Source organism: Orcinus orca, chromosome 10, assembly GCF_937001465.1.
Source record: "Orcinus orca chromosome 10, mOrcOrc1.1, whole genome shotgun sequence".
NCBI lineage: Eukaryota > Metazoa > Chordata > Mammalia > Artiodactyla > Delphinidae > Orcinus > Orcinus orca.
In genome coordinates this window covers 65,337,897-65,365,678 of record NC_064568.1, presented here as the reverse complement: position 1 = coordinate 65,365,678, position 27,782 = coordinate 65,337,897, and the positions used below count along the sequence as shown (strand labels likewise).

The window sequence follows — 27,782 nt, the reverse complement described above, 5'->3', positions numbered from 1 at the left end:
CCAATCTTCCCTCACCACCACTTGCCATCTAATAACTCCTCTTCCCTCTAAATCCAAGCACAAGCCCCAATTTAATCTGTGTTCTCTGGGCCCCAGAGTTCTCTTCTCCTCATGGGCTCTCGTTCATCTCCGAGAGAATCTGCAGAAGGCCAGCCGGGGTACTGCCTGCAGAGGAGCGGAGACAGGCTTAGGCATAAGCAGCCTTGTCATCTGCTTTTACTGCTTCTGATCACCCCCATATCATGTCCTCTTTCACTTAGCCTCAAGTAAAACATTTTTCTCTATTTCCAGATGAGATGAGATACACAGGAAAGACTGAGGTAAGTGTTTGTATGAAGAAAGAAGGAAATTAAAATTCAGTGGCTTGCGTTCCTTCTGACTGCCACCTTTCTACTCAGCGTCATACACACCCTTCCAATTGGGAGCAACACAACCATCCACTTCTAGAAAAAGCACTCACAACCATGGCTCATGCATCTGTACACAGAGTTGAATTTCTGGCCTGTGGTCAGGCTTCTAATTCATGAATATTCTAATCTACCTGAGGGATATGGGGAGGGGGGGTACATTCTGGCTCCTGTCCTATTAGGTTAAGTGAGGCTGTAGTAACAACCACCACCAGTGCCTTTTTTTTTTTTTTTTTGGCCTCATCGCGTGGCTTGCAGGATCTCAGTTCCCTGAACAGGGATTGAACCTGGAACCCCTGCAGTGGAAGCACGGAGCCCTAACTATTGGACTGCCACGAAATTCCCACTACCAATTATTAATTAACTTGCTTAATTAAGCAAGTTATTTCTCATTCATGCAGTGTCTCTTGTAGGTTCAGGTGATTCTCTAGCGCACCTTCTTTCCCTGATGACTCATCTAATTAGACTGCTTTTATATTCTGGTTTCAACATTTTATATAACACAAGGCTGTCTTAGTTGACTTGGTAGTGTTGCCGAAATTCGACCTCTGCACACCGGTGCTGGATTAAATCTCGGGGACAGAGTTTTGGATGAAGTAGAAAGAAATAGCTTTATTTCTTTGCCAGGCAAATGGGGAGACAGCGGGCTAGTGCCCTCAAGCCTGCGTGTCCTGCCTTGGAGGGGGTGGTGAGGAGTCTTACAGTGTTCAAGGAGCAGGGCGTGGTCAGCTCGTGGACATTCTTCTGATTGATTGGTGGTGAGGTAATTGGAAGTCAGCATCATCAACCTTCTGGTTCCAACTGGTCTGGGGTCTATATGCTTCTGGGCAGTGTACAGTTAACTTCTTCCACAAGGTGGGGATTTCAGTATCTGCAAAACAGCTCAAAGGACACGGCTTAGAATATTATTTATAGCCCTTGAGGAAGAACTAAAGGTCCTTCACTTCGTTTAATGGCTAAAATATTATTGTTTTGTCTTGCTTGACTATCTTCCTTTTTTCCCTGCATTTTCTCACTTCTCTGATTAAATTTATTCTTTGACTAAAGTTTTTCTAAGACCAAAGGCAGGCAGAGGACAGTATTCTGAGTACAGGTCTCTTGCCTCCTTAGGTAGGTTTATCCCTATGTATTTTATTCTTTGTATTGTGATGGTAAGTGAGATTGTTTCCTTAATTTCTCTTTCTGATTTTTCATTGTTAGTGAATAGGAATGCAAGAGATTTGTGTGCATTAATTTTGTATCCTGCAACTTTACCAAATTCATTGATTAGCCCTAGTAGTTTTCTGGTGGCAACTTTAGGATTTTCTATGTATAGTATCATGTCATCTGCAAACAGTGACAGTTTTACTTCTTCTTTTCCATTTTGTATTCCTTTAATTTCTTTTTCTTCTCTGATTGCCATGGCTAGGACTTCCAAAACTATGTTGAATAATAGTGGTGAGAGTGGACATCCTTGTCTGGTTTCTGATCTTAGTGGAAAGGCTTTCAGTTTTTCACCATTGAGAATGACGTTTGCCGTGGGTTTGTTATATATGGCCTTTATTATATTGAGGTAGGTTCCCTCTATGCTCATTTTCTGGAGAGTTTTTATCATAAATGGGTTTTGAATTTTGTCAAAAGATTTTTCTACACCTATTGAGATGATCATATGGTTTTATTTCCTTAATTTGTTAATATGGTGTATCACATTGATTTGCATATATTGAAGAATCCTTGCATTCCTGGGACAAATCCCACTTGATCATGGTGTACGATCCTTTTAATGTGTTGTTGGATTCTGTTTGCAAGTATTTTGTTGAGGATTTTTGCATCTATGGTCATCAGTGATATTGGTCTGTAATTTTCTTGTCTTTGTGATATCTTTGTCTGGTTTTGGTATCAGGGTGATGGTGGCCTCATAGAACGAATTTGGGAGTGTTCCTCCCTCTACAGTCTTTTGGAAGAGTTTGAGAAGTATAGGTGTCAGCTCTTCTCTAAATGTTTGATAGAATTCGCCTGTGAAGCCATCTGGGCCTGGACTTTTGTTTGTTGGAAGGTTTTTAATCACAGTTTCAATTTCATTACTTGTGATAGGTCTATTTATATTTTCTAATTCAGCCTTGGAAAGTTGTACCTTTTGAAGAATTCGTCCAATTCTTCCAGGTTGTCCATTTTATTGGTATATAGTTGTTTGTAGTAGTCTCTTATAATCCTTTGTATTTCTGTGGTGTCAGTTGTAATTCTCCTTTTTCACTTCTAATTTTATTGATTTGCATCCTCTCCTTTTTTTTCTTGATGAGTCTGGCTAAATGTGTATCAATTTTGTTTATCTTCTCAAAGAACCAACTTTTAGTTTTATTGACATTGCTATTGTTTTCTTTGTTTCTATTTCATTTATTTCTGATTCTTTATGATTTCTTTCCTTCTACTGACATTGGGTTTTCTTTGTTCTTCTGTCTCTAGTTGCTTTAGGTGTAAGGTTAGATTTTTCATTTGAGGTTTTTCTTGTTTCTTGAGGTGAGATTGAATTGCTATAAACTTTTCTCTTAGGAAGTCTTCTGCTGCATCCCATAGGTTTTGGGTCATCATATTTTCATTGTCGTTTATTTCTACGTATGTGTTAATTTCCTCTGTGATTTCTGCAGTGATCTCTTGGTTATTTAGTAGTGTACTATTTAGTCTCCATCTATTTGTGTTTTTTACAGTTTTTTTTCCTGTAATTGATTTCTAATCTCATAGTGTTGTGGTCGGAAAAGATGCTTGATACGATTTCAATTTTCTTAAATTTTTGAGGCTTGACTTGTGACCCAAGATGTCATCTATCCTGGAGAATGTTCCATGTGAACCTGAGAAGAAAGTGTATTCTGCCGCTTTAGGTGGAATGTCCTATAAGTATCAATCAAATTTATCTGGTCTATTGTGTCACTTAAAGCTTGTGTTTCCTTATTTATTTTCTGTCTGGATGATCTGTCCATTGGTGTAAGTGGGGTGTTAATATCCCCCACTATTACTGTGTGTTACTGTTGACTTCCTGTTTTATGGCTGTTAGCATTTGCCTTATGTATTGAGGTGCTCCTATGTTGGGAGGATATTTAAATCATATTTATTTTATTTAAATCATAAATATTTATAATTGTTATATCTTCTTCTTGGATTGATCCCTTGGTCATTATGTAATGTCCTTCATTATCTCTTTTTTTTCTTTTTTTTTTTTTTTGCGGTACGCGGGCCTCTCACTGTTGTGGCCTCTCCCATTGCAGAGCACAGGCTCTAGACACGCAGGCTCAGCTGCCATGGCCCACGGGCCCAGCCGCTACACGGCATGTGGGATCCTTCCGGACCGGGGCACAAACCTGTGTCCCCTGCATCGGCAGGCGGACTCCCAGCCACTGCGCCACCAGGGAAGCCCCATTATCTCTTGTAACAGTCTTTATTTTAAAGTCTATTTTATCTGATATGAGTATTGCTACTCCAGCTTTCTTTTGATTTCCATTTGCATGGGATATCCTTTTCCATCCCCTCACTTTCAGTCTGTATGCGTCCCTGGATCTGAAGTGGGTCTCTTGTAGACAGCACATATATGGATCTTGTTTTAGTATCCATTCAGCCAGTCTGAGTCTTGGTTGGGGCATTTAATCCATTTACATTCAAGGTAATTATCAATATGTATGTTCCTACTGCAATTTTCTTAATTGTCTTGGGTTTGTTTTTGTGGGTCTTTTTCTTCTCTCGTGTTTTCCGCCTCGAGAAGTTCCTTTAGCATTTGTTGTAAAGCTGGTTTGGTGGTGCTGAATTCTCTTAGCTTTTGCTTGTCTGTAAAGCTTTTGATTTTTCCGTTGAACCTGAATGAGATCCTTGCTGGGTAGAGTGACCTTTGTTGTAGGTTTTCTCTTTCATCACTTTAAATATGTCCTGCCACTTCCTTCTGGCCTGCAGACTTCCTGATGAAAAATCAGCTGATAACCTTATGGGGATTCCCCTGTATGTTATTTTTTGTTTTCCCTTGCTGCTTTAAAATTTTTTCTTTTTATTTAATTTTTGTTAGCTTGATTAATATGTGTCTTGGTGGGTTTCTCCTAGGGTTTCTCCTGTATGGGACTCTCTGCACTTCCTGGGCTTGGGTGGTAGTTTCCTTTCCCATGTTAGGGAACTTTTTGACTATAATCTCTTCAAATATTTTCTCAGACCCTTTCTCTTTCTCTTCTTCTTCCGGGGCCCTTTTGATTTGAATGTTGGTGTGTTTAGTGTTGCCCCAGAGGTCTCTGAGACTGTCCTCAATTCTTTTCATTCTTTTTTCTTTATTCTGCTCTTTGGCAGTTACTTCCACCATTCTATCTTCCAGCTCACTTACTCGTTCTTCTGCCTCAGTTATTCTGCTATTGATTCCTTCCAGTGTATCTTTCATTTCAGTTATTGTGTTGTTCATCTTTGTTTCTTTGTTCTTTAGTTCTTCTAGGTCCTTGTTAAACATTTCTTGTATTTTCTCGATCCATGCCTCCATTCTATTTCTGAGATTTTGGATCATCTTTACTATCACCAGTAAAGATGAATTCTTTTTCAGGTAGGTTGCCTATTTCCTCTTCATTTATTTGGTCTTATAGGTTTTTACCTCCCTCCTTCATCTGTAACATATGTTTTTGTCATCTCATTTTTTTGATGGGTGGGGCTGTGTTCTTGTCTTACTGGTTGTTTGGCCTTTGGCTTCCAGCTCTGGAGTTTGCAGGCCATTGGGTAGAGCCGGGTCTTGGTGCCGAGATGAGGAACTCCAGGAGACCTCACTCTGATTAATATTCCCTGGGGTCTGAGGCAGTCTGTTAGTCCAGCGATTTGGATTCGGTGCTGCCACCACAGGAGCTCAGGCCTGACCCCTGGCGTCCTGGGAACCAAGAATCCGTAAGCTGTGTGGCACAGCAAAAAAAAAAAAAAAGCAGAATAACAAAGAATAAAAAATAAAATTAAATTAGAAGAGTAAAAAATACATTAGGAAAAAAAATAAATGAAACAACAACAAGGCAAAACAAAACCACAGCAGCAAAAAAAAAAAAAGAAAGAGGGTCCAGAAAAGTCCTTGGCTGGGGGAGTGGGGAGGGGCTTAGGCAGGGGCGGGGCTTATGCTCAGGACCCATGCAAGTCTTGTGAGGGGTGGCAGGGGCAGGGCTTAGGCTCAGTGTGCCTGGAGGTGGTCTCGGAGGGTGGAGGTTCAGGCCTGGGACTCCAGCAGGCTCCTTGGGGCCCAACTACATAGGGATGCTGGATCCGTTCTTTTCCCATCCTCCAATCCCCCAAAAGTCTACCCCATCTCTGCTAATTCTCTTGCTGTAAGTGGGCCCCTCTGAACGTGGGAACCCCTTCCCTCCCCCATTCACCCCTCAGGGGTGCCGGTCCTGTCCCACCTCCACTTCTCCTCCTCCCCTCCCTCCCTCCCGAGTCCTACCCAGTTGTGCGGGGGTTCCTCCTATCCCCTTAGGTGTCCAAGGTCCCCCACCAGTGCCTGGTAGGTGCCCTAGTTGTGAGGAGACGTGAACTCTGTGTCCTCCTACTCTGCCATCTTGACTCCCCCTGTCATCTTTCTTCTTCCCACACTTCATATGCTTGGAAGTTCTAATCCTTCAGGATTTACAGCTGGCTAGCAGTAAAAGTGGGAACATGAGACCTTGCTTGGGGTCTCATGCTTCACAGAAGCTTAGCATAAAACTCTCTATTAGAGTATCAGGGATTTGACCAGCTAATAAAGCCTTTGATTTACAATTTGCTATTACATTTATGGGTAGAGCTGTCCTGAGGGCATCTCAGCATATTTGGTAAGGCATAATTCAAGTATTCCAGGCTCACCTGGTCAATTACCATCATAATCCCATATTACGCGTCCGTCAAAGCATATGTTCCTTTAGGGAAATGAAGGAGAAAAAAATTCTATTGTATCTTCTCATTCTATGAAGTAATGTGTGTGTGTGTGTGTGTGTGTGTGTGTGTGTGTGTATAAAATATATATACATATTTATTTTGGCTAATCAGTAATTTTTAAGGAATTCCAGATACACTTTTTGTTTAACTGTTTATTTCCTCTCTTTTGTCCACATGCACATATGTGGAATTATAAAATTCTCTCTTGGCCACATGTATCAAATATCAACTTTATCAATTTTATCATGAACTCTTTCTTAGATGGTTAGAATTTTCTCTTCTTGTGTGCTCAAGCATTACAATGTTGATTTGATTCTTCCTGACATTACAGTGGATTGTTTCCCTGTCACTCCACCCAGGTTTTACATTTCTTGAGGACAAGAAACATGTCTGTTTCACCTTGCACTGTCCACAATATTGGGCCATAGAGCGTGATGCTAATTAAATGATAATGCACTTACAGACCACTTTGGCAAAAAAGGAGTCTTGCTCTCCTTAGTTATCAAATTTTTTTTTCCAGTTTCTTTTTAGCAGAAGATCTTGTCTTGTTCTAAACTGAGTTTGTTGAAGCCACACAACTGGAACTTCCTCATTCCCCTCTATCACCCCAAACCTTCCTATTTCATTCATGTATCTGAAAAAGTCTTTCTCTTTTTATTGCCATGTGTGACAATTATTTGGATTCCAATCAACATTTGGAGAGTAATTTCTCTTTTCTTCTCCTTTTTATCTTCAATTTATCCTAAGTACAGTTGACTTTCACTTGACTCAGAAACTTAGGAAGATCTTTTCTAGCTTAAAAGCTATTTTTCCTTAGTGTTGCTTTTCTCTCAAGAGAGAGTCTCATCTTTTCCCTTGTTTTCACTTCCAAAATTCTCGAAGGACTGCTTACATCTGCTGCCTTCATTTTCTCATTTTAATTCACTCTTTACCTTTTTGAAATATTGCTTCTACCTTTAACACTCTGTTCCATTGAAGGTTTTTGGTGCCCCATTACTTATAAAACACAATAATGCTTTCTTTTCTTTTATCCTTTTAGCCATTTCTTGCAGCATTTTATTCTTTTGAGAATCCTCTCTCCATGCTTTTTTTTTTTTTTTTCTTCCCCCTGTCTTGGTTTACAGGAAATCCTCTTCGGGTAATTCTCAGTCTCTTCAATTTCTTCTCTGATAATCCTTTCCCTAACTCCTTATAAGGTCCATGCTTCAAAATGCTGTCTACTATCTTCTTTATTTACACACTCTCTGTAGGCAATGTGAACGACCCCATCGGCATGGAGATCTATTAGTCACAGCAGGCCAGGGACAGTGCTATATGAGGATAGTAAGATCCATGATAAACAATCTGCCCAGTTCTTCTAAGACCTTTTTCTCCTAGCCGGTTTCCATGTACCTAGACTGCTGCCAGTGATTTTGCAGGTCAAGAGTTCTTGAGTGGTAACTACTTTATGAAAGTATTCTACCCAGCACCTAATGACACAAAGCCCCTCTGTCTTGATTGGTTATCCATGTGAGGAGTTTCCAATCCTGGGGAGGCCAGAAAAGTATCTCTATTCTTCATGAATATTTTTGACTGAGTTGTGTGTGGGCAAGCCCCATTCTGAAGAGGTGGACGATTTTTCTGTCTCGCTTGTTTTCTTCCAGAATGGGTTCTAGCTGGGTTCCCTGGGTGGTGGCTTTGTTAGTGACGGTAGTCAGGCTGGATTCCTCCATGACTCAAGGCAGAGATGCTCCAGGTAAGGACACAGTGATTTCTTTCATGTGTACATGCAAAAACTGGCGTGGGGGAGGAAGGCCTTTCCCTACAGGTCCAGGCTCCAGTCCAGACCGGAAGGGGCTTCTAGGTTCAAAGAGAGTCTTCTTCCCTTTGACAGGAAATTATTCCTTCCCTCTTTACCACATGCAATGGACCGGCAGGAAAAGGGTCTTCCTGTCCCACAGCCACGGATTCAAGGAGTCCGGAGGCAGGAAAAAGGGAAACATTGCTTGCTTAGGGTCCTTATGGTATTAATGACAGTCTGGAGAGCTGTAATAAATGGAGGCAGTCTGAGAATAGCTGCTATCCTTCAGCCAGGAGTTTGATGATTGTGACTGTTTCCATATGTATCCAATTGAGGTATATGTGAATAAAAGAACTTGGAAACGAAGGTTGCTTCATTTGACATTTTTAAGCCCCTATAATATGGTCAGATTGTACGAAGCGATCTTGAGAAATGAGAGAAATTGAATGTATTAGAAATTGTATTAAGACATGGCTCAAACCCGTGTCCCCTGCACTGGCAGGCAGATTCCTAACCACTGTGCCACCAGGGAAATCCCCCACCTTTTTTTTTTCAGATGTAAATGTACTTTTTATTAAATCAGAAAAAGATACAGTATACATGGTATCAGTCAATCATATGGCTACTTTGGATTACATTTTAATGCACTCATCATCCTGTGTACTCCTCTGTACAAGTATTAAAAAAAAACTCAGGTATTTGAATAATCTTCTGTAAATTTTTATTATTAACTGGGGTTATAGGGAGGGTATACATGTATTAGATGTATTAGAATGTATTAGAAATTGAATGCCTGTCCTCGTGTTACCAGGTACATGTATTTACTGCTGTTATTTTTCTAGCTGAGGAGTTAAGCTATGCAAACATGAAGTGATATTACATTCTGAAAACATTTATCAGAAGAAAACAGGATATAACATGCTAAAAAACAGAACCCCTTTGAACGTCAAAGTCTCATTAAACACAAAAGAGGAACAAACCTAGGGGTGTGGAGGGTGGGTGTGAGGAGATCATTATTCTTGGAGAACAGAAACCTCTCTGAGCTTATGATATCCATTGAACAACAACAACACATGCACAATCAGTAAGATCTAAACTCTGACACAGATCTGACTGAAAACTAACTTTTAAAATATTTTTATTTAGAATGTAAGACAAAATAGAGATTTGGAGGTTAGAGCATTGTTTGAAATTAGCTGAGTTCGAGATGAGTCTGGCTGACCCAGGAAGGATGCTGCTGTCCTGACACTCAGTCCAATAGTTCCTCTGAACGTAGAAATGAAGGAAAATCTACTACTCGAGATCAGTAACAATTATCCTTCAAGTCTCAACTGAAATGCCATTTCTTCAGGGAGATCTTTCCTGATCAACTTACATTATTAACCCATTTGAATGTCCTTTTATATTGTTCTCAAGTGCACAGAATGGAGTTAATCTTCCCCAGTGACTTCACAGCACCTTGTAATCACTGATCAGAACAAGGACGCTCTCCTCTCTTCCCTTGTCTACATTCTCACTCCCTCCCTTCCATTCTAATGTGTCTGGTATGTCTTTAAGTATGAGGGTGGCTTTTAGGAAGATGTAGCATTGTTTTCCTGTGTGTATTTTAAAAAATATTTTTTTATTGGAGTGTAACTGCTTTACAATATTGTGATAGTTTCTCCTGTACAATGAAATGAGTCAGCTATATGTATACATATATCCCCTTCCTCTTAGGCCTTCCTCCCACCCCCGATCCCACCCATCTAGGTCATCACAGAGCACTGAGCTGATCTTCTTGTGTGTTATAGCATGTTCCCACTAGCTATCTATTTTACACATGGTTGTGTATATATGTTATTCCTAATCTCCCAATTCGTCCCACCCTCTCCTTCGCCTCCCTTTCCACATATCTGTTCTCTACGTCTGCATCTCTACTCCTGCCCTGCAAATAGGTTCATCTGTACCATTTTTCTAGATTCCATGTACATGTGTTAATATGATATTTATTTTTCTCTTTCTGGCTTACTTCACTCTGTATGACAAACTCTAGGTCCATCTACATCTCTGCAAATGATCCAATTTCGTTCCTTTTCATGGCTGAGTAATATTCCATTGTATATACGTACCACATCTTCTTTATCCATTCATCTGTCGATGGACACTTAGGTTGTTTCCATGTCCTGGCTATTGTAAATAGTGCTGCAATGAACATTGGGGTACACGTGTCCTTTTGAATTATGGTTTTCTCAGGGTATATGCCCAGTAGTGGGATTGCTGGGTCATATGGTAGTTCTAGTTTTAGTTTTTTAAGGAACCTCCATCCTGTTCTCCATAGAGGCTGTATCAATTTACATTCCCACCAGCAGTGCAAGGAGGTTCCTTTTCTCCACACCCTCTTCAACATTTATTGTTTGTAGATTTTTTGATGATGGCCATTCTGACAGGTGTGAGGTGATACCTCATTGTAGTTTTGATATGCATTTCTCCAATAATTAGTGATATTGATCAGCCTTTCATGTGCCTCTTGGCCATCTGTATGTCTACTTTGGTGAAATGTCTACTTTGGTGAAATATCTATTTAGGTCTTCTGCCATTTTTGATTGGGTTGTTTGTTTTTTTTGATATTGAGTTGCGTGAGATGTTTGTGTATTTTGGAGATTAATCCTTCGTCTGTTGCTTTGTTTGCAAATATTTTCTCCCATTCTGAAGATTGTCTTTTCATCTTGTTTATGGTTTCCTTTGCTCTGCAAAAGCTTTTAAGTTTTATCAGGTCCCATTTGTTTTTATTTTCCTTACTCTAGGAGGTGGAGTCAGAAAAGATCTTGCTGTGGTTTATGTCAAAGAGTGTTTTTCCTATGTTTTCCTCTAAGAGTTTTCTAGTGTCCAGTCTTACATTTAGGTCTTTAGTCCATTTGGAGTGTATTTTTGGATATGGTGTTAGGGAGTGTTCTAATTTCATTCTTTTACATGTAGCTGTCCTGTTTTCCCAGCACCACTTATTGAAGAGATTGTCTTTCCTCCACTGTATGTTCTTACCTCCTTTGCCATAGTTTAGCTGACCATAGGTTTAATCTCTGGGCTTTCTATCCTGTTCCACTGATCTATATTTCTGTTTTTGTGCCAATACGATACTGTCTTAATTAATGTAGCTTTGTAGTATAGTTTGAAGTTGGAGAGCCTGATTCCTCCAGCTCCGCTTTTCTTTCTCAAGATTGCTTTGGCTATTCAGGGTCTTTTGTTTTCCATACAAATTGTAAAATCTTTTGTTCTAATTCTGTGAAAAATGCCATTGGTAATTTGATAGGGATTGCATTGAATCTGTAGATCGCTTTGGGTAGTATGGTCATTTTAACAATATTGATTCTTCCCATCCAAGAACATGGCATATCTCTCCATCTGTTTGTGTCATGTTTGATTTCTTTCATCAGTGTTTTATAGTATTCTGAGTACAGGTCTCTTGCCTCCTTAGATAGGTTTATCCCTATGTATTTTATTCTTTGTGTTGCGATGGTAAATGAGTTCGTTTCCTTAATTTCTCTTTCTGATTTTTCATTGTTAATGAATAGGAATGCAAGAGATTTGTGTGCATTAATTTTGTATCCTGCAACTTTACCAAATTCATTGATTAGCCCTAGTAGTTTTCTGGTGGCAACTTTAGGATTTTCTATGTATAGTATCATGTCATCTGCAAACAGTGACAGTTTTACTTCTTTTCCATTTTGTATTCCTTTAATTTCTTTTTCTTCTCTGATTGCCATGGCTAGGACTTCCAAAACTATGTTGAATAATAGTGGTGAGAGTGGACATCCTTGTCTGGTTTCTGATCTTAGTGGAAAGGCTTTCAGTTTTTCACCATTGAGAATGATGTTTGCCGTGGGTTTGTCATATATGGCCTTTATTATTCAGTGAGCCAAAAAGTGCCTTTCATTTTTTAAGTAAAAATAAAAGGCACATTTTTCATTTTCACCAAGAACTTTATTGAACAACTTATTCACCATTTTTTTTACACTACCTTCTGCCAGTTTTCAGGCAAATTCATAATTCCATCTTCCCAAAACTTTTTATATTTTTGAGCAAAGATCTGTTTCGGGTGCCTTGTATGGTCTTCCAGGGAATTGAATTTTTTTCCATTAAGAGAATATTGTGAAAACCAAAATACATGGAAATCCAAAGGTGCAATATCTGGTCAATAGAGCAGATGAATCAGAACTTCCCAGTGAAGCTGTAACAGTTTCTGCCTGGTCATCAAAGAAACATGAGGTCCTGCATTATCCTGATGGAAGATTATGCGTTTTCTGTTGATAATTCTGGAAGCTTTTCATCGAGTGCTGCTTTCAGTTGGTCTAATTGGGAGCAGTACTTGTTGGAATTAATCGTTTGGTTTTCTGCAAGGAGCTCATAATAGAGGACTCCCTTCCAATCCCACCATATACACAGCATCACCTTCTTTGGATGAAGACCGGCCTTTGGTGTGGTTGTTGGATGTTCATTTCGCTTGCCCCACGATCTCTTCCTTTCCACATTATTGTATAGTAACCACTTTTCTTCGCCAATCACAATTTGTTTTAAAAATGGAACTCTTTCATTATGTTTCAGTAGAGAATCACATGCGGAAATATGGCCAAGAACGTTTTTTCTGCTTAACTTACAGAGAACCCAAACATCAAAGCCATTAACATAACCAAGCTGGTGCAAATGATTTTCAGTGCTTGATTTGGATATTTTGAGTATGTCGGCTGTCTCCTGCATGGTATAACGCTGACTGTTCTCAATTACTGTTTTAATTTGATCGCTATCAACTTCAACTGGTCTACCCGACAGTGGAGCATTGTCCAGCGAGAAATCTCCAGTACAAAACTTCGTGAACCACTTTTGACACGTTTGATCAGTCACAGCACCTTCTCCATACATTGCACAAATCTTTTTTGTGCGTTTCAGTTGCGTTTTTACCTTTCTTGAAATAGTAAAGCCTAATATGTTGAAAATGTTGCTTTTTTCTTCCATCTTCAATATTAAAATGGCTACACAAATATTCACCAATTTTGATAATTTTTAAAAAATGTATGCCGATATGACAGCTGTCGTATACAATCTAACAAAGTTGTTTTGAATGAATTTAAAGACAACTAAGTTCTACTAGAGCCATATTACAGAAAAAAACACACAAACCTTTTGGCCCACCCAATATGTTGAGGTAGGTTCCCTCTATGCCCATTTTCTGGAGAATTTTTTTTTTTATCATAAATGTGTGTTAAATTTTGTCAAAAGATTTTTCTGCATCTACTGAGATGATCATATGGTTTATTTATTTATTTGTTTGTTTGTTTATTTTTGGCTGCATTGGGTCTTTGTTGCTGTATGCAGGCTTTCTCTAGTTGTGGTGAGTGGGGGCTACTCTTCATTGCGGTGTGCGGGCTTCTCATTGTGGTGGCTTCTCTTGTTGCAGAGCACGGGCTCTAGGCACACAGGCTTCAGTAGTTGTGGCATGCAGGCTCTGTAGTTGTGGATCACGGGCTTAGTTACTCTGCAGCATGTGGGATCTTCCTGGACCAGGGCTCGAACCCATGTCTCCTGCATTGGCAGGTGGATTCTTAACCACTGAGCATCCAGGGAAGCCTGATAATATGGTTTTTATTCCTTAATTTGTTAATATGGTGTATCACGTTTATTGATTTGCGTATATTGAAGAATCCTTGCATTCCTGGGACAAATCCCACTTGATCATGGTGTATGATCCTTTTAATGTGTTGTTGGATTCTGTTCGCTAGTATTTTGTTGACGATTTTTGTGACTATGTTCATCAGAGATATTGGTCTGTAAGTTTCTTTTTGTGTGTGTGATATCTTTGTCTGGTTTTGGTATCAGGGTGATGGTGGCCTCATAGAACGAATTTAGGAGTGTTCCTCCCTCTGAAATCTTTTGGAAGAGTTTGAGAAGTATAGGTGTCAGCTCTTCTCTAAATGTTTGATAGAATTTGCCTGTGAAGCCAACTCGTCCTGGACTTTTGTTTATTGGAAGACTTTTAATCACAGTTTTAATTTCATTACTTGTGATAGGTCTGTTTATATTTTCTAATTCTTCCTGGTTCAGTCTTAGAAAATTGTGCCTTTCTAAGAATTTGTCCATTTCTTCCAGGTTGTCCATTTTATTGGCATATAGTTGTTTGTAGTAGTCTCTTATAATCCTTTGAATTTCTGTGGTGTCAGTTGTAATTCTCCTTTTTCATTTCTAATTTTATTGATTTGCATCCTCTCCTTTTTTTTTCTTGATGAGTCTGGCTAAAGGTGTATCAATTTTGTTTATCTTCTCAAAGAACCAACTTTTAGTTTTATTGACATTGCTATTGTTTTCTTCGTTTCTATTTCATTTACTTCTGCTCTGATCTTTATGATTTCTTTCCTTCTACTGACTTGGGTTTTCTTTGTTCTTCTGTCTCTAGTTGCTTTAGGTGTAAGGTTAGATTTTTCATTTGAGGTTTTTCTTGTTTCTTGAGGTGAGATTGAATTGCTATAAACTTTTCTCTTAGGAAGCCTTTTGCTGTGTCCCATAGGTTTTGGGTCGTCGTGTTTTCGTTGTCATTTATTTCTATGTATTTTTTTTTTTTCGGTACGCGGGCCTCTCACTGTTGTGGCCTCTCCCGCTGCGGAGCACAGGCTCGGGACACGCAGGCTCAGCGGCCATTGCTCACGGGCCCAGCCGCTCCACGGCATGTGGGATCTTCCCGGACCGGGGCATGAACCCGTGTCCCCTGCATCGGCAGGTGGACTCTCAACCACTGCGCCACCAGGGAAGCCCTTTCTATGTATTTTTTAATTTCCTCTGTGATTTCTGCAGTGATCTCTTGGTTATTTAGTAGTGCACTATTTAGTCTCCATCTATTTGTGTTTTTTACAGTTTTTTTTTTCCTGTAATTGATTTCTAATCTCATAGTGTTGTGGTCGGAAAAGATGCTTGATACGATTTCAGTTTTCTTAAATTTTTGAGGCTTGACTTGTGACCCAAGATATGACCTACCCTGGAGAATGTTCCATGTGAACCTGAGAAGAAAGTGTATTCTGCTGCTTTAGGTGGAATGTCCTATAAGTATCAATCAAATCTATCTGGTCTATTATGTCATTTAAAGCTTGTGTTTCCTTATTTATTTCCTGTCTGGATGATCTGTCCATTGGTGTAAGTGGGGTGTTAAAGTCCCCCACTATTACTGTGTTCCTGTTGACTTCCTCTTTTATGGCTGTTAGCATTTGCCTTATGTATTGAGGTGCTCCTATGTTGGGAGGATATTTAAATGATATTTATTTTATTTAAATCATAAATATTTATAATTGTTATATCTTCTTCTTGGATTGATCCCTTGGTCATTATGTAGTGTCCTTCATTATCTCTTGTAACAGTCTTTATTTTAAAGTCTATTTTATCTGATATGAGTATTGCTACTCCAGCTTTCTTTTGATTTCCATTTGCATGGGATATCCTTTTCCATCCCCTCACTTTCAGTCTGTATGTGTCCCTAGATCTGAAGTGGGTCTCTTGTAGACAGCACATATATGGATCTTGTTTTAGTATCCATTCAGTCAGTCTGAGTCTTTTGGTTAGGGCATTTAATCCATTTACATTCAAGGTAATTATCAATATGTATGTTCCTACTGCAATTTTCTTAATTGTCTTGGGTTTGTTTTTGTGGGTCTTTTTCTTCTCTCGTGTTTTCCTCCTCGAGAAGTTCCTTTAGCATTTGTTGTAAAGCTGGTTTGGTGGTGTTGAATTCTCTTAGCTTTTGCTTGTCTGAAAAGCTTTTGACTTCTCCATCGAATCTGAATGAGATCCTTGCTGGGTAGAGTGATCTTTGTTGTAGGTATTTCCCTTTCATCACTTTAAATATGTCCTGCCACTTCCTTCTGGCCTGCAGACTTTCTGATGAAAAATCAGCTGATAACCTTATGGGGATTCCCCGTATGTTATTTTTTGTTTTCCCTTGCTGCTTTAAAGTTTTTTCTTTTTATTTAATTTTTGTTAGTTTGATTAATATGTGTCTTGGTGTGTTTCTCCTAGGGTTTCTCCTGTATGGGACTCTCTGTGTTTTCTGAACTTGGGTGGCTATTTCCTTTCCCATGTTAGGGAAGTTTTTGACTATAATCTCTTCAAATATTTTCTCAGACCCTTTCTTTTTGTTTTCTTCTGAGACTTTTTTTTTTTTTTTTTGCGGTACGCGGGCCTCTCACTGCTGCGGCCTCCCCCGCCGCGGCGCACAGGCCCCGGATGTGCAGGCCCAGTGGCCATGGCCCATGGGCCCAACCGCTCTGCGGCACGCGGGATCCCCCCGGACTGGGGCACGAACCCACGTCCCCCACATCGGCAGGCGGACCCCCAACCACTACGCCACCAGGGAAGCCCCTTCTGAGACTTTTATAATTCGAATGTTGGTGTATTTCATGTTGTCCTAGAGGTCTCTGAGACTGTTTTCAATTCTCTTCATTCTTTTTCCTTTATTATGCTCCTTGGCAGTTATTTCCACCATTCTATCTTCAAGCTCACGTATTTGTTCTTCTGCCTCAGTTTTTGTGTTATTGATTCCTTCTATTGTATTTTTTATTTCAGTTACTGTGTTGTTCATCTTTGTTTATTCTTTAGTTCTTCTGGGTCTTTGTTAAACATTTCTTGTATTTTCTCGATCCATGCCTGAATTCTATTTCCAAGATTCTGAATCATCTTTACTATCATTACTCTGAATTCTTTTTCAGGTAGGTTGCCTATTTCTTCTTCATTTAGTTGGTCTTGTCGGTTTTTATCTTGCTCCTTCATCTGTAAGATATTTTTTTATTGTCTCTTTTTTTTTTTTTTTTTTTGGATGTGTGGGACTGTGTTCCTGTCTTATTGGTGGTTTGGCCTGAGGCTTCCAGCCCTGGAGTTTGTAGGCTGTTGGGTAGAGCTGGGTCTTGGTGCTGAGATGAGGACCTCTGGGAGACCTCACTCTGATTAATATTCCCTGGGGTCTGAGGCTGTCTGTTCATCCAGCGATTTGGACTCAGTGCTCCCACCATAGGAGCTGACCCCTGACCCCTGGCCTGGGAACCAAGATCCTGCAAGCTGCACAGGGTGGCAAAAAAATAAAAAAGGGCAGAATGTAACAAAGAGTAAACAATAATAAAAGATTAGAAAACTAACAGATATGTTAGAAAAAATAAAATATAAATGAAACAACAACCAGAAGGTAAAACAGAATCACAGTAGCAAAAATATAGGAAAAAAAAGGCCGGAAAAGGCCTTGGCTATGTGGGGTGGGGCTTAGGCATGGGCATCGTTTAGGTGGGGGCGGGGCCTTATGCTTAAGCCCTTGGGGTGGGGGGTGGGAATTAGGTTCAGTGCTGTTGGAGGTGCCCTGATGTGCCTCTGGCCTCAGAGTAGGGATGATCAGGCCTGAGACCTTAGCAGGCTCCCCATTCACCTTTACTCTTCTTCCCCTACCCCCTCTCTCCCACACCCTTAGGACCCACATGGCAGGAGGGGTCCCCGGATGGTGGAGTACTCAGGGCCCGAGTGGGCAGGAGAAATGCTATCCACGTTCCCCCGAGTCCTCTGAAACTCCAAGGGTCCCTCCAGGCATAGGAACCCCTCCCCTCCCCCAGCCACCCCTCAGGGGCACTGGTTCCCTCCAACCTCCACTTCTCTTTCCCCCTTGCTCTCCCCCATGTCCTCCCCAGTCACTTGGGGGTTCCTTCTATCCCCTTGGGTGTCAAGGTCCCCCATAAGCCTCTGGTAGGTGCCCTAGTTGTGGGGAGACACGATCTCCACATCCTCCTAGTCCGCCATCTTGACTCCGCTCCCTCCTGTATTTTTAAATTTTAATGAATGTCATTGTGCGATGAATCACATTCTGTTTCTTTTCTTACCTAACACAATGCTTTTGAGCTCTACCTCGGTGTTGGTGTTCGTGAATCCAAACCTGTCTTTATTGATAGGGAAGCAGATCAGGGAGGGGAAGTGTCTGTTTCTATGTAAAATGAACTAGAACTTAAGTGAATTGAGACCAATCCAGGTCCATTTACCAGTTTGTCTCTTAAAATTGTCCAGATCTTCAAATCTAAGACAACTATCACCACCTTAGTTTGTTTGGGTTGCTATGACAAATGCCACAGATCGCGTTGCTTATAAACAACAGAAATTTATTTCTCAAAGTTCTGGAGGCTGGGAAGTCCGAGATCAAGGCTGCAGCATGGTTGTGTTCTGGGAAAGGCTTTCTTTCTGGTTCAGAGCGGGCACCTTCTCTCTGTGCCATCACATGGTGGAAGGGGCTAGGGAGCTCTCTGGAACCTCTTTTCTAGGGACACTAATCCCTTTCATCAGGAATCCATGCTCCTGACCTAAGTACCTCCCCCAACACTGCCGACTAATACCATTACCCTTGGGGGTTGGGGTTTCAACATGTGAATGGAGGGAACATAAACATCCAGACCACAATACACAATCATACTTTTTCTTACCTATGAAGACTGATTAAATAGCTTTGGGAAATTAAATTGTTTTGGAGAACATGCCAGTTAGAAAAGAGTTACATTGTATGAAAGTCAGTATAGATTTCAAACTAATCACTATCAATACTAATAAGGTACTTTGAAAGTGGAAAATCATAATGGAGAATGGATTTGCATTTTTACTTATTTATTTAAAATTTATTTTTAAAAATATTTATTTATTTTGGTCTGTGTTGGGTCTTTGTTGCTGCACACGGGCTTTTTCTAGTTGCAGCGCGCGGACTTCTCATTGTGGTGGCTTCTCCTGCTGCAGAGCACAGGCTCTAGGCGTGCGGGCTTCAGTAGTTGTAGCACACGGGCTCAGTAGTTATGGCTCTTGGGATCTAGAGTGCAGGCTCAGTAGTTGTGGCGCACAGGCTTAGTTGCTCCGTGGCATGTGGGATCTTCCTGGAACAGGGCTCAAACCCATGTCCCCTGCATTGGCAGAGAGATTCTTAACCACTATGTCACCAGGGAAGTCCCTAAAATTTATTTTGTATTGAAGTATGGTTGAATCACAATGTTGTGTTCATTACTGCTGTACAGCAAAGTGACTCAGTTATACATCCTTTTTCATATTCTTTTCCATTATGGTTTATCACAGGATATTGAAGGATTTGGATTTTTTAATTCATTCTTCAGTGGAAGTGTTTAATATAAAAGTTTCCAGAAAAGGTTTAAGTTAACCCTATATTCACCATATTATTACAACCACTAGAACTGTGCATACAGGGCCAATGATGATGATGATGTTGATAAAAGGCATCTTCAAGTCATGAGTTAATACTATTTTACCCAACATAGATAGAGGTAATGAGGTCATTACCTTACTAGAGCCAACAGAGGGGATGAGGTCTCTGAGTAATCGTGCAAAGGAAAATGTCCAGAAGAAAATTCATTAAAAAAAAATTTTTTTTTGGCTGTGCCACCTGGAATCTTAGTTCCCCAATCAGGGATTGAACCTGTGCCTCCTGCAGTGGAAGCACAGAGTCTTAACCACTGGACCACCAGGGAAGTCCACAGAAGAAAATTCTTGAGAAAACCCATAGTGAGTGGAAAGCAGAAGGGTAGTTTATTTCACACCTACTATGAACCTACTCTGCATTTCTTTACCCCACCTCCATCCTCCTTTCACTTTACTCCAGAAGGAATATGTAGAATTAACCTACTAACGGCAAGAATACTATTGAACTATTCCATACAGGGCTGGGAATTCTTGGGCTTCTGAAAGCTTGGCTTGGAGAAACTTAGCACAGTGTCTGGCAAAATGCAAACAGTCTATAAATATTGGTCAAAGGAATGAATATTTGTTGAATGAAAGTTTATGTCTCTGGACACATTCTGAGTTACAGGTCTCCTGTTTGGCTGGCCTGGTAGGCTGGACCTCAGGCTTCTTTCAAAGAAGAATGGATGTCTCTTTGCTAAGAGGAACCAGGGTGGGGCCCAGGGGAGCAGAGGCTACTTTGGCCGATTTACTGAGGTCAAAGGCCTCTTCTCCAATCAATGTGGTCTGGCATAATAAACCAGGTATGGGTTTCCTAACTGGGGCTGGTTCATAGTCTTTTTTTTGGTTTTCTAGAAGATTTTGTGATTCAGGCAAAGGCTGACTGTTACTTCACCAATGGGACAGAAAATGTGCAGTTTGTGGTCAGATTCATCTTTAACCTGGAGGAGTATGCACGTTTTGACAGCAACTTGGGGATGTTTGTGGCCTTGACGGAGCTGGGCCAGCCTGACGCTGAGCTGTGGAACAATCGGCCCGATATACTGGCAAGGAGTAGAGCCTCTGTGGATGCGCTCTGCAGACACAACTACAAGCTGGGTGCACCCTTCACTGTGGGGAGAAAAGGTGAGGTGTAAGGTGGGGACTGCAGGGATTCAGGAATCTCCCCCGTGTGAGCCTGGCTGTGGCTCTTCTTCCTTGTACTGGGCAGTTTCCTGCTTCAGGATAGATGGGTCAGGAGCAGGGGATTCTGTATACATTCTGTCCTCAATTGTGACTCACTCACTATCCTCAGGGGTCAGTTCATGGTGGTCTTGGGTCCCAGACCCCCAGTTCTCAGGGACTTTAAGGGCTAGTGTCTTCCCAAATACAAGGGGCAATTGTGGGCATGTGATAAAGCCTAAATCCTCCTTGCGACACTAACATATCCAGTGTTTGAGTCTTTGGGGGTGAGATTTTCCCACATTTCCAGTTTCTACTTGGGTGATTTGGGAAAGAAATATGGGGCTGAGATAACCTTTAATGAAACTCCTGTGTTGGCTTTGTGGATTCCCTTCACCATGTCTCATGTCTTCTCTCCCCCGCTAGTGCAACCAGAGGTGACAGTGTATCCAGAGAGGATCCCAGCCTTGCAGCACCACAATCTGCTGCTTTGCTCTGTGACAGGTTTCTATCCAGGGGACATCAAGATCACGTGGTTCCGGAATGGGCAGGAACAGAGAGAGGGGGTCATGTCCACTGGCCTCATTAGGAATGGAGACTGGACCTTTCAGACAATGGTGATGCTGGCAATGACTCCTGAACTTGGAGAGGTCTACACCTGCCTTGTTGATCATCCCAGCCTGCTGAGCCCTGTTTCTGTGGAGTGGAGTGAGAATCAGCTTATACTTTCTGGACAAAACTCGGCTCAATCTGACTCAAGACCTGTGTTACCTCTGTGTTCATCTTGGCTTCAACACTAGTTCTTCCTCCCTCTGATCTGAGGGAGTCATAGAAATTGGGGTCTTTGGGTTGGGGTGGGAAAAAACATGGCTATCCTTGGATCTTCCAAGAAATATGGAGGTGTAATCACCTTGTCACTTACTTCCAACTTTGGGAACTACTGTCCTCTAATGCTTTGGTCTTGGCATTTAGGGGGGCATTATAAGAATCATTAACAGAAACTCCATGAGTACAAACCTTGGCTTCCAAGATGTAGTCCTTCCCTAGATAGCATTGGATTGGTGTCCAGCACAGGTTCTGGGATTTCAGGAAGGTACACCAAATACTGGGAGCTTTTGGCTCACTTTAATACATGTTTTCCATAGGAGCTCAGTCTGAATATCCTTGGAGAAAGATGCTGAGTGGAATTGCAGCCTTCCTGGTTGGGCTAGTCTTCCTTCTGGTGGGGATCGTCATCCACACCAGGGCTCGGAAAGGTAATGAGCTCTGAGGAGTACCCCTGCCACCTGCCCCCTGGCTTTCCCCGCTTCCCACTTTTCCTAACGTCTAAGATGCAAGGCAGGGAGGGCTGATCATACCTCTCAGGGATCACTGGGATAAGATGTAAGTGACTCTGGCTGGGTGCGCTGTCTGCTGAGTCCCTGTGCTGGAGGGTGGGGGACTCACAGGACTTTATCACTGTCCCTGCAGGTCCCAAGAGCAGTTCTTCGTCCACAGCCACATTAAGGTCCTAATAGAAGCTTCTCCCCCTGGAGCCTGAAGAGGGATTGAGTGGCCCTGGATTAAGTGAAGGACATTCATGAGGTCAATGTTCTGGATGACTCGTTTCCATGAGAGCTTGGCGGAGTCCTGAACTGATTCTAGAGTCTTGTGTTCTGAGATCACGCATCTCTCATCTTTGTGCCCTTCTTCCTCCTCCTTGTCTATAATAGTCCCCATTTCCAAGGACCAGAAATTCCCCTAAGACCTAGCTCCTTCCAATCCCAAACTTTTTACTTTTCTGTGGTCCAGCCCTAACCCTCTAAGTCGTGATCTCCATCTTTCTCTCTTCCAAAGGCAGCCCCACAGTCTTCAGAAGACAAACGTTCAGATAGTCACTGCTCCCTTTTCATTGTTTTTTAAAAGACTTTTTCCTTTAAAATAAAACTGAGATAGAGATTACCACATAAAATGTATAATTCAATACATGACTTAAGGCAAAACCCCTGTAATCAATGCTCAGTTCAAGAAATAGAACTTTTCCTGCTGCTGCATAAGTCTCCCTGCTGCAGGCCAATCAAAGCCCACTCCCTCCTCTCAAAAGTAGTCATATCCTTGCAAACTATTTGGGCCTTGAATTTCCTTTGAGGGATGATTTTATTACACTTAACAATTTTTAAAAAATCATCTGTAGGACTATACAGATTGTCTAGTTTCGGGGTCAGCTTTGGTAAATTTTGTGGGGTAGATTGATTAGGGTACAAAGTATTTGTCATTCATCTCATGGAGATGTAGCTGGCCCTGGACTTAGACCATTCTGAGAGTACATCTAAAGAAGGCTTACAGCTTTTACTTTCCTATTGGAAGTCCTGAGCCATCAGGAAAGAAGTTTGCCTTCATTGCTGATGGGACCACATAGGCCACGTTAGAGGCACTGGAATTGCTGAGGGAGAGAGTATCTCTGTGTCCCAGTTGAGCCTCCAGAGGACCCCAGCCCCAGCTACCATCTGCCTGCAACCATATGAGAGACCCTCTGTGAATACCACCTTCTAAGCTCAGTCAACTCCCAGAACTGTGAAAAATCATTAAATGGCTGTAGTTTTAAGCCACTAAGTTTGGGTGTAATTTGTTATACAGAAATAGATCATGAAATATTGTTTTTCAAAGAATTTTATCAAAACGATAAATCTACCGGCACAAAATTCTTTATATCCTGTTAGTATCTTTTAATGTTTGTAGAATCTGTAGCAATTGCATCTTTTTGTTACAGACGTTAATAATTTGTAATTTGGATTTTTCTTCCTTATCAGTCTTGCAGGTGGTTTATCAAAAAAAAAAAAAAAAGAAAAAAAGAAAACTCTAGCTTTGTGATTCTCTTTATTATACATCTATTGTCCATTCTATTTCCTCTCTTATCTTCATTATTTCCTTTCTTCTACTTTTTTTTGGCATGTGTTTCTCCAGTTTACACAGCACCATTTGTTGAAGACCCTATCCTTTCCCCATTGGATATTCTTGGCTCCCTTGTCAAATATTAGTTGAATATATATGGAAGGGTTTAATTCTGGGCTCTCTTTTCTGTTCCACTGGTCTATGTGTCCATTTTAATGTCAGTACTATACTGTTTTTATAACTATAGTTTAAAACCAGGAAGTACGATACCTCTGGCTTTGTTCTTCCTTCTCAGGGTTGCTTTGGGTATTCTGGGTCTTTTGTAGTTTATGATTTTTTTGCTAGACAGGTTGCTAGTCCTACATCATTCACTTAAAACTTGGTATATTAGTCCTTTGCACGGCTATACCACAATTCATCCATTCTCTCTCTTAAAATTAAGACTGTTTCTTTTCTCTTCAGTTACTTTTTTTATATGTCATCTTGGCACATGTATGAGAATTTATTTAGAATGTTTTTATCTAGGATGGAAGTCTGGGATTATCCAACTACCCAAAGGGATATACACCAATATTTAACATATTTTATAACTTTTTGATGTACAGAATTTTCATAATCAAGACAAAGTTGTCAGTTTTTCTTTTTGAATTTGGAAATAATTTTGTTATTCCTAACCTGGTGCAACAAACATTCAATTACAAGTCTCTTTAAGCTCATGTAGGATTGTTTCTTTTAGATAGATATTGTCTTAGTCCATTCAGGATACTACAACCAAATACCATAAACTGAGTAGCTTATAAACAGCAGAAATTTATATTTCACAGTTCTGGAGGTGGGAAGTCTGAGATCAGGATACCAGCAAGGTCGAGTTCTGGTGAAAACCCTCTTCTAGGTTTGCAGACTGTCAATATCTCACTGTGGCCTCACATGGTGGAAGGGAAGACCCTGGTCTTTTTGGCCCTTTATAAGGGTACTAATCCCATTCATAAGGGATCCACCTTCAGGACTTAATCACCCCCCAAAGCTCTACGTCTTAATACCATCACATTAGGGACTAGGTTTCAGCAGATACATTTTGTAGAGGCACAGAACATTGCAGATATATGGATGTGGATTTTATTGTTGTGTCAATCATGTAACATTTGCACTTTAATATTTTAATAGATACCACCAAGCTCCCACTCATTCATGATGCTACTAATAATATACGAGAGAATCTATTCCCACAGACTCTTGTAAATCCTTTATTTAAAAAACCCAGACTATTATATTTGCCAATTTGGGGGAGAAATATTTCATCACATTGCTATTTGAATTTGTTTCTGATTATTGGTGTGTTTGAGTAAATATTTTATGTTTATTGGCTTTTGGTGTATTTGATTCTGTAAATAGTCTGTATCTTTGCCCACTTTTCTGTTGTTTATTTTTGTTCATTTATTTGTTGATTTGTTGGCAATTTTACATAATAAGAAAGTTAGCCCATTGTCAGCCTTGTGTGTTGCAAAGTTTTCTGAGCTTTATATATTTCTTTAAAATTTATTTAATCCATGCAAATAAATTTAAAATTTTTATTCAAATACATATTTTTCTTTATGTCTTCTACACTTTCTATCTTGCTTAGGAAGACTCTTTCTTTTAAGAAAGATTATTTTAACAGGCTTCTTGAGGTATAATTTACTTACCACAAATTCACTCTTTGTACATGTAAAATTTAATGCTTTCAGTGAATTATAGTTTTTTTCTTTTATTTTTTATTGAGGTAACATTGGTTTATAACACTATATAAGTTTTATGTTACAACCTTATATTTCTATTTTTGTACACACTAGAGCATGCTCACTGCCAGATTTAGTTTCCATTCATCTTCATAGAGTTTATCCCCTTTACCCATTTCACCCTCATCCCACTTCTGGGTATTTATCCAAAGACTATGAAAACTCTAATTCGAAAAGATATATGCGTCCCCATGTTTATCACAGCATTATTTGCAATAGCCAAGATATGGAAACAACCTAAGTGCCCACCAACAGATGAACGGATAAAAAAAAGATGTGGTATATATATATATACATATATATATATGTATACACACACAAACACACACACATACAATGGAATACTATCAGCATAAAAAAGGATGAAGTCTTGCCATTCGCAACCACATGGATGGACCTTGAGTGTATGACCCTAAGTAAAATAAATCAGATAGAGAAATCTGTATGATTTTACTGATACGTGGACTGCAAAAACAAGTAAATAAAAACAATAAACAAGACATATCAAACAAAAATAAATGCTTAGATACAGAGAACAAAGCAGTGGTTACAGTGGTGTCTTTTGATTCATTAATTCAATCTATTTACATTTAGGGTGAATATTGATAGATGAGGACATGGTACTGCCGTTCTGTCTTTTGTTTTCTGGTTGTTTTATGTCTCTATTGCTTTTTTTTCCTTGTGTTTCTGTCTGCCATTTTAGTTTGGTGGTGTTAAAGGACGTTTTTCTCAGTTTCCTCTTTTTTAATGTTTCATGTCTCTGCTCTAGGTTTATGTTTTGTTGTTACCATGAGATTTGTGTAAAACATCTCATGTATAAAATAGTCTTTTTTTCTGCTGATAGCATCTTATCTTCATTTACCTATATGACTTCTGTATTTTTCCTCTTCCCTTTTTATGTTTTTGTTGTCTCAAATTATCCCTTATGTTGTGTTTGTTCTCAAATTGAAGTAGCTATAGTTATTTTTATGCCTCGCCCCCCTTTTACCTTTATGCTACAATAAATGTTTGAAAACCTATTCTGATACAGAGCTGCAATTTTCTGATTCTGTCTGTGTATCACCTTACTCAAAGTTGTGTGTACTTTTTACCTTTTTGAAAGCAGCTCTTTTGCCCCTTTCCTATTTGCCCATTTCTGTTCCTCTCTAACCTTAAAAGAACCTAATTATAGGAATGAGATCACTAGGCAATTGAAACTAACTCCCGACTTATGCTCTCCTGAATGCACACCATGCCTTGTCTAACCTGTTGATTCTTTTCCTAGATAAAAAGCAGTTAAAAAATGACTAGCTCTCTACCCCCAGCAGCTCAACCCCCCCCCCCCACCAAGCAATCCTGCAGGAGATCACGCAGGCAAGATAACATCTGAAGAGAGTCAGCCAGTCTGCACTCAATGGAGAATGATGCAGAACCCAGCCTCCTGCCTTGGTGATTCACTGAGATTCTTTCCTTCCATTCTTCCCTTTAAAAACTGTCATGGCTGAGCAGAATCTTTGGAGTTGGTTTGGGAAACAAGTCCACCTTCTCCCCAGATTTCTGGCTTTTCTGATTAAAACACGTTTCCTTCCTACTGACACTTGCCTCTCAAATTATTGGCTTATGAATGGTGAGCAACTGAACCTGGGTTCAGTTACATTTTTATTTCTGGTAGAAGAGCTCCTTCTTACATCTTTTGTAAGGAAGGTATATGTTGATGAGCTCTCTCAGCTTTCGTTTGTCTGAGAAAGTCTTTATTTCTCCTTAATCTCTGAATGACAACCTTGTTGGATAGAGTATTCTTGGCTAACAGTTATCTTTCAGCATTTTGAGAATGTCATTCCACTCCCTCTTGACCTGTAGAATTTCTGCTAAGAACTCTGCTGATAAACTAATGGGGGTTCCTTTGCAGGTTACTATCATTTTTTCCCTGGATGCCTTTAAAAAATTCTCTGTCATTGACTTTTTTTTTTCTTTCTTTTTTTGGCTGTGCTGTGCAACATGTGGAATCTTAGTTCCCTGACCAGGGATTGAACCCAAGCCCCCTGCAGTGGAAGCACGGAGTCCTAACCGCTGGACCACCAGGGAAGTCCCTGTCATTGACTTTTGACAATTTTAATGTGTCTTGGAGATGGTCTTTTTGCACTGAGTTAATGAGGGGCTCTATTTGCTTCATTGACTTGTAGATTCAGTTCCTTCCCCTGGTTGGTAAGTTCTCAGCCATTCTTTCCTTTTTATTATATTTTAAAAGAAATTATTTATTTTATTTATTCTTTTTTATTTTGGCTGCGTTGGGTCTTCATTGCTGCGTGCAGGCTTTCTCTAGTTGAGGCGAATGGGGGCTACTCTTCCTTGCAGTGAGCGGGCTTCTCATTGCGGTGGCTTCTCCTGTTGTGGAGCATGGGCTGTAGGCACAGGGGCTTCAGGAGTAACTCGTGGGCTCTAGAGCGCAGGCTCAGTAGTTGTGGCTCACGGACTTAGTTACTCTGCGGCATGTGGGATCTTCCCGGACTAGGGCTCGAACCTGTGTCCCCTGCATTGGCAGGTGGATTCTTAACCACTGCGCCACAAGGGAAGCCCCTCAGCCATTATTTCTTTAAATAAACTTCTCTCATCCCTTCTTGCTCTCTTCTTCTGAGATACCCATCACCCTAATGTTGCCCTTCCTGAAAGAGTCAAATGGCTCTCACAGAATTTCCGCATTCTAAAAAGATTTCC

At 40.4% G+C, this 27,782-nt stretch overlaps 1 protein-coding gene across 2 annotated transcripts; it reads left to right on the top strand.

Moving 5' to 3' along the window:
• Positions 1–7,877: 7,877 nt before the first annotated feature.
• On the top strand, positions 7,878–24,890 carry LOC101287882 (HLA class II histocompatibility antigen, DO beta chain). 2 transcript variants are annotated; one of them, XM_033424284.2, is made up of 5 exons: positions 7,878–8,025; positions 20,137–20,406; positions 20,947–21,150; positions 21,588–21,698; positions 21,913–24,890. In XM_033424284.2, the coding sequence occupies exons 1-5, from the start codon at positions 7,935–7,937 to the stop codon at positions 21,954–21,956; spliced, it is 720 nt and encodes a 239-aa protein (XP_033280175.1). In that variant the 5' UTR covers positions 7,878–7,934; the 3' UTR covers positions 21,957–24,890. The 2 variants fall into 2 exon arrangements, with proteins under 2 accessions (XP_033280175.1, XP_004267859.2); XM_004267811.4 differs by having other exon boundaries at positions 20,869–21,150.
• Positions 24,891–27,782: the final 2,892 nt, after the last annotated feature.

Coding starts and splice junctions, on each gene's coding strand:
- LOC101287882 (XM_004267811.4), top strand. CDS start 7,935: ATGGGTTCTAGCTGGGTTCCCTGGGTGGTGGCTTTGTTAGTGACGGTA. Junction 8,026..20,136: donor TCAAGGCAGAGATGCTCCAG/GTAAGGACACAG, acceptor TTGGTTTTCTAG/AAGATTTTGTGATTCAGGCA. Junction 21,151..21,587: donor CCCTGTTTCTGTGGAGTGGA/GTGAGAATCAGC, acceptor TGTTTTCCATAG/GAGCTCAGTCTGAATATCCT.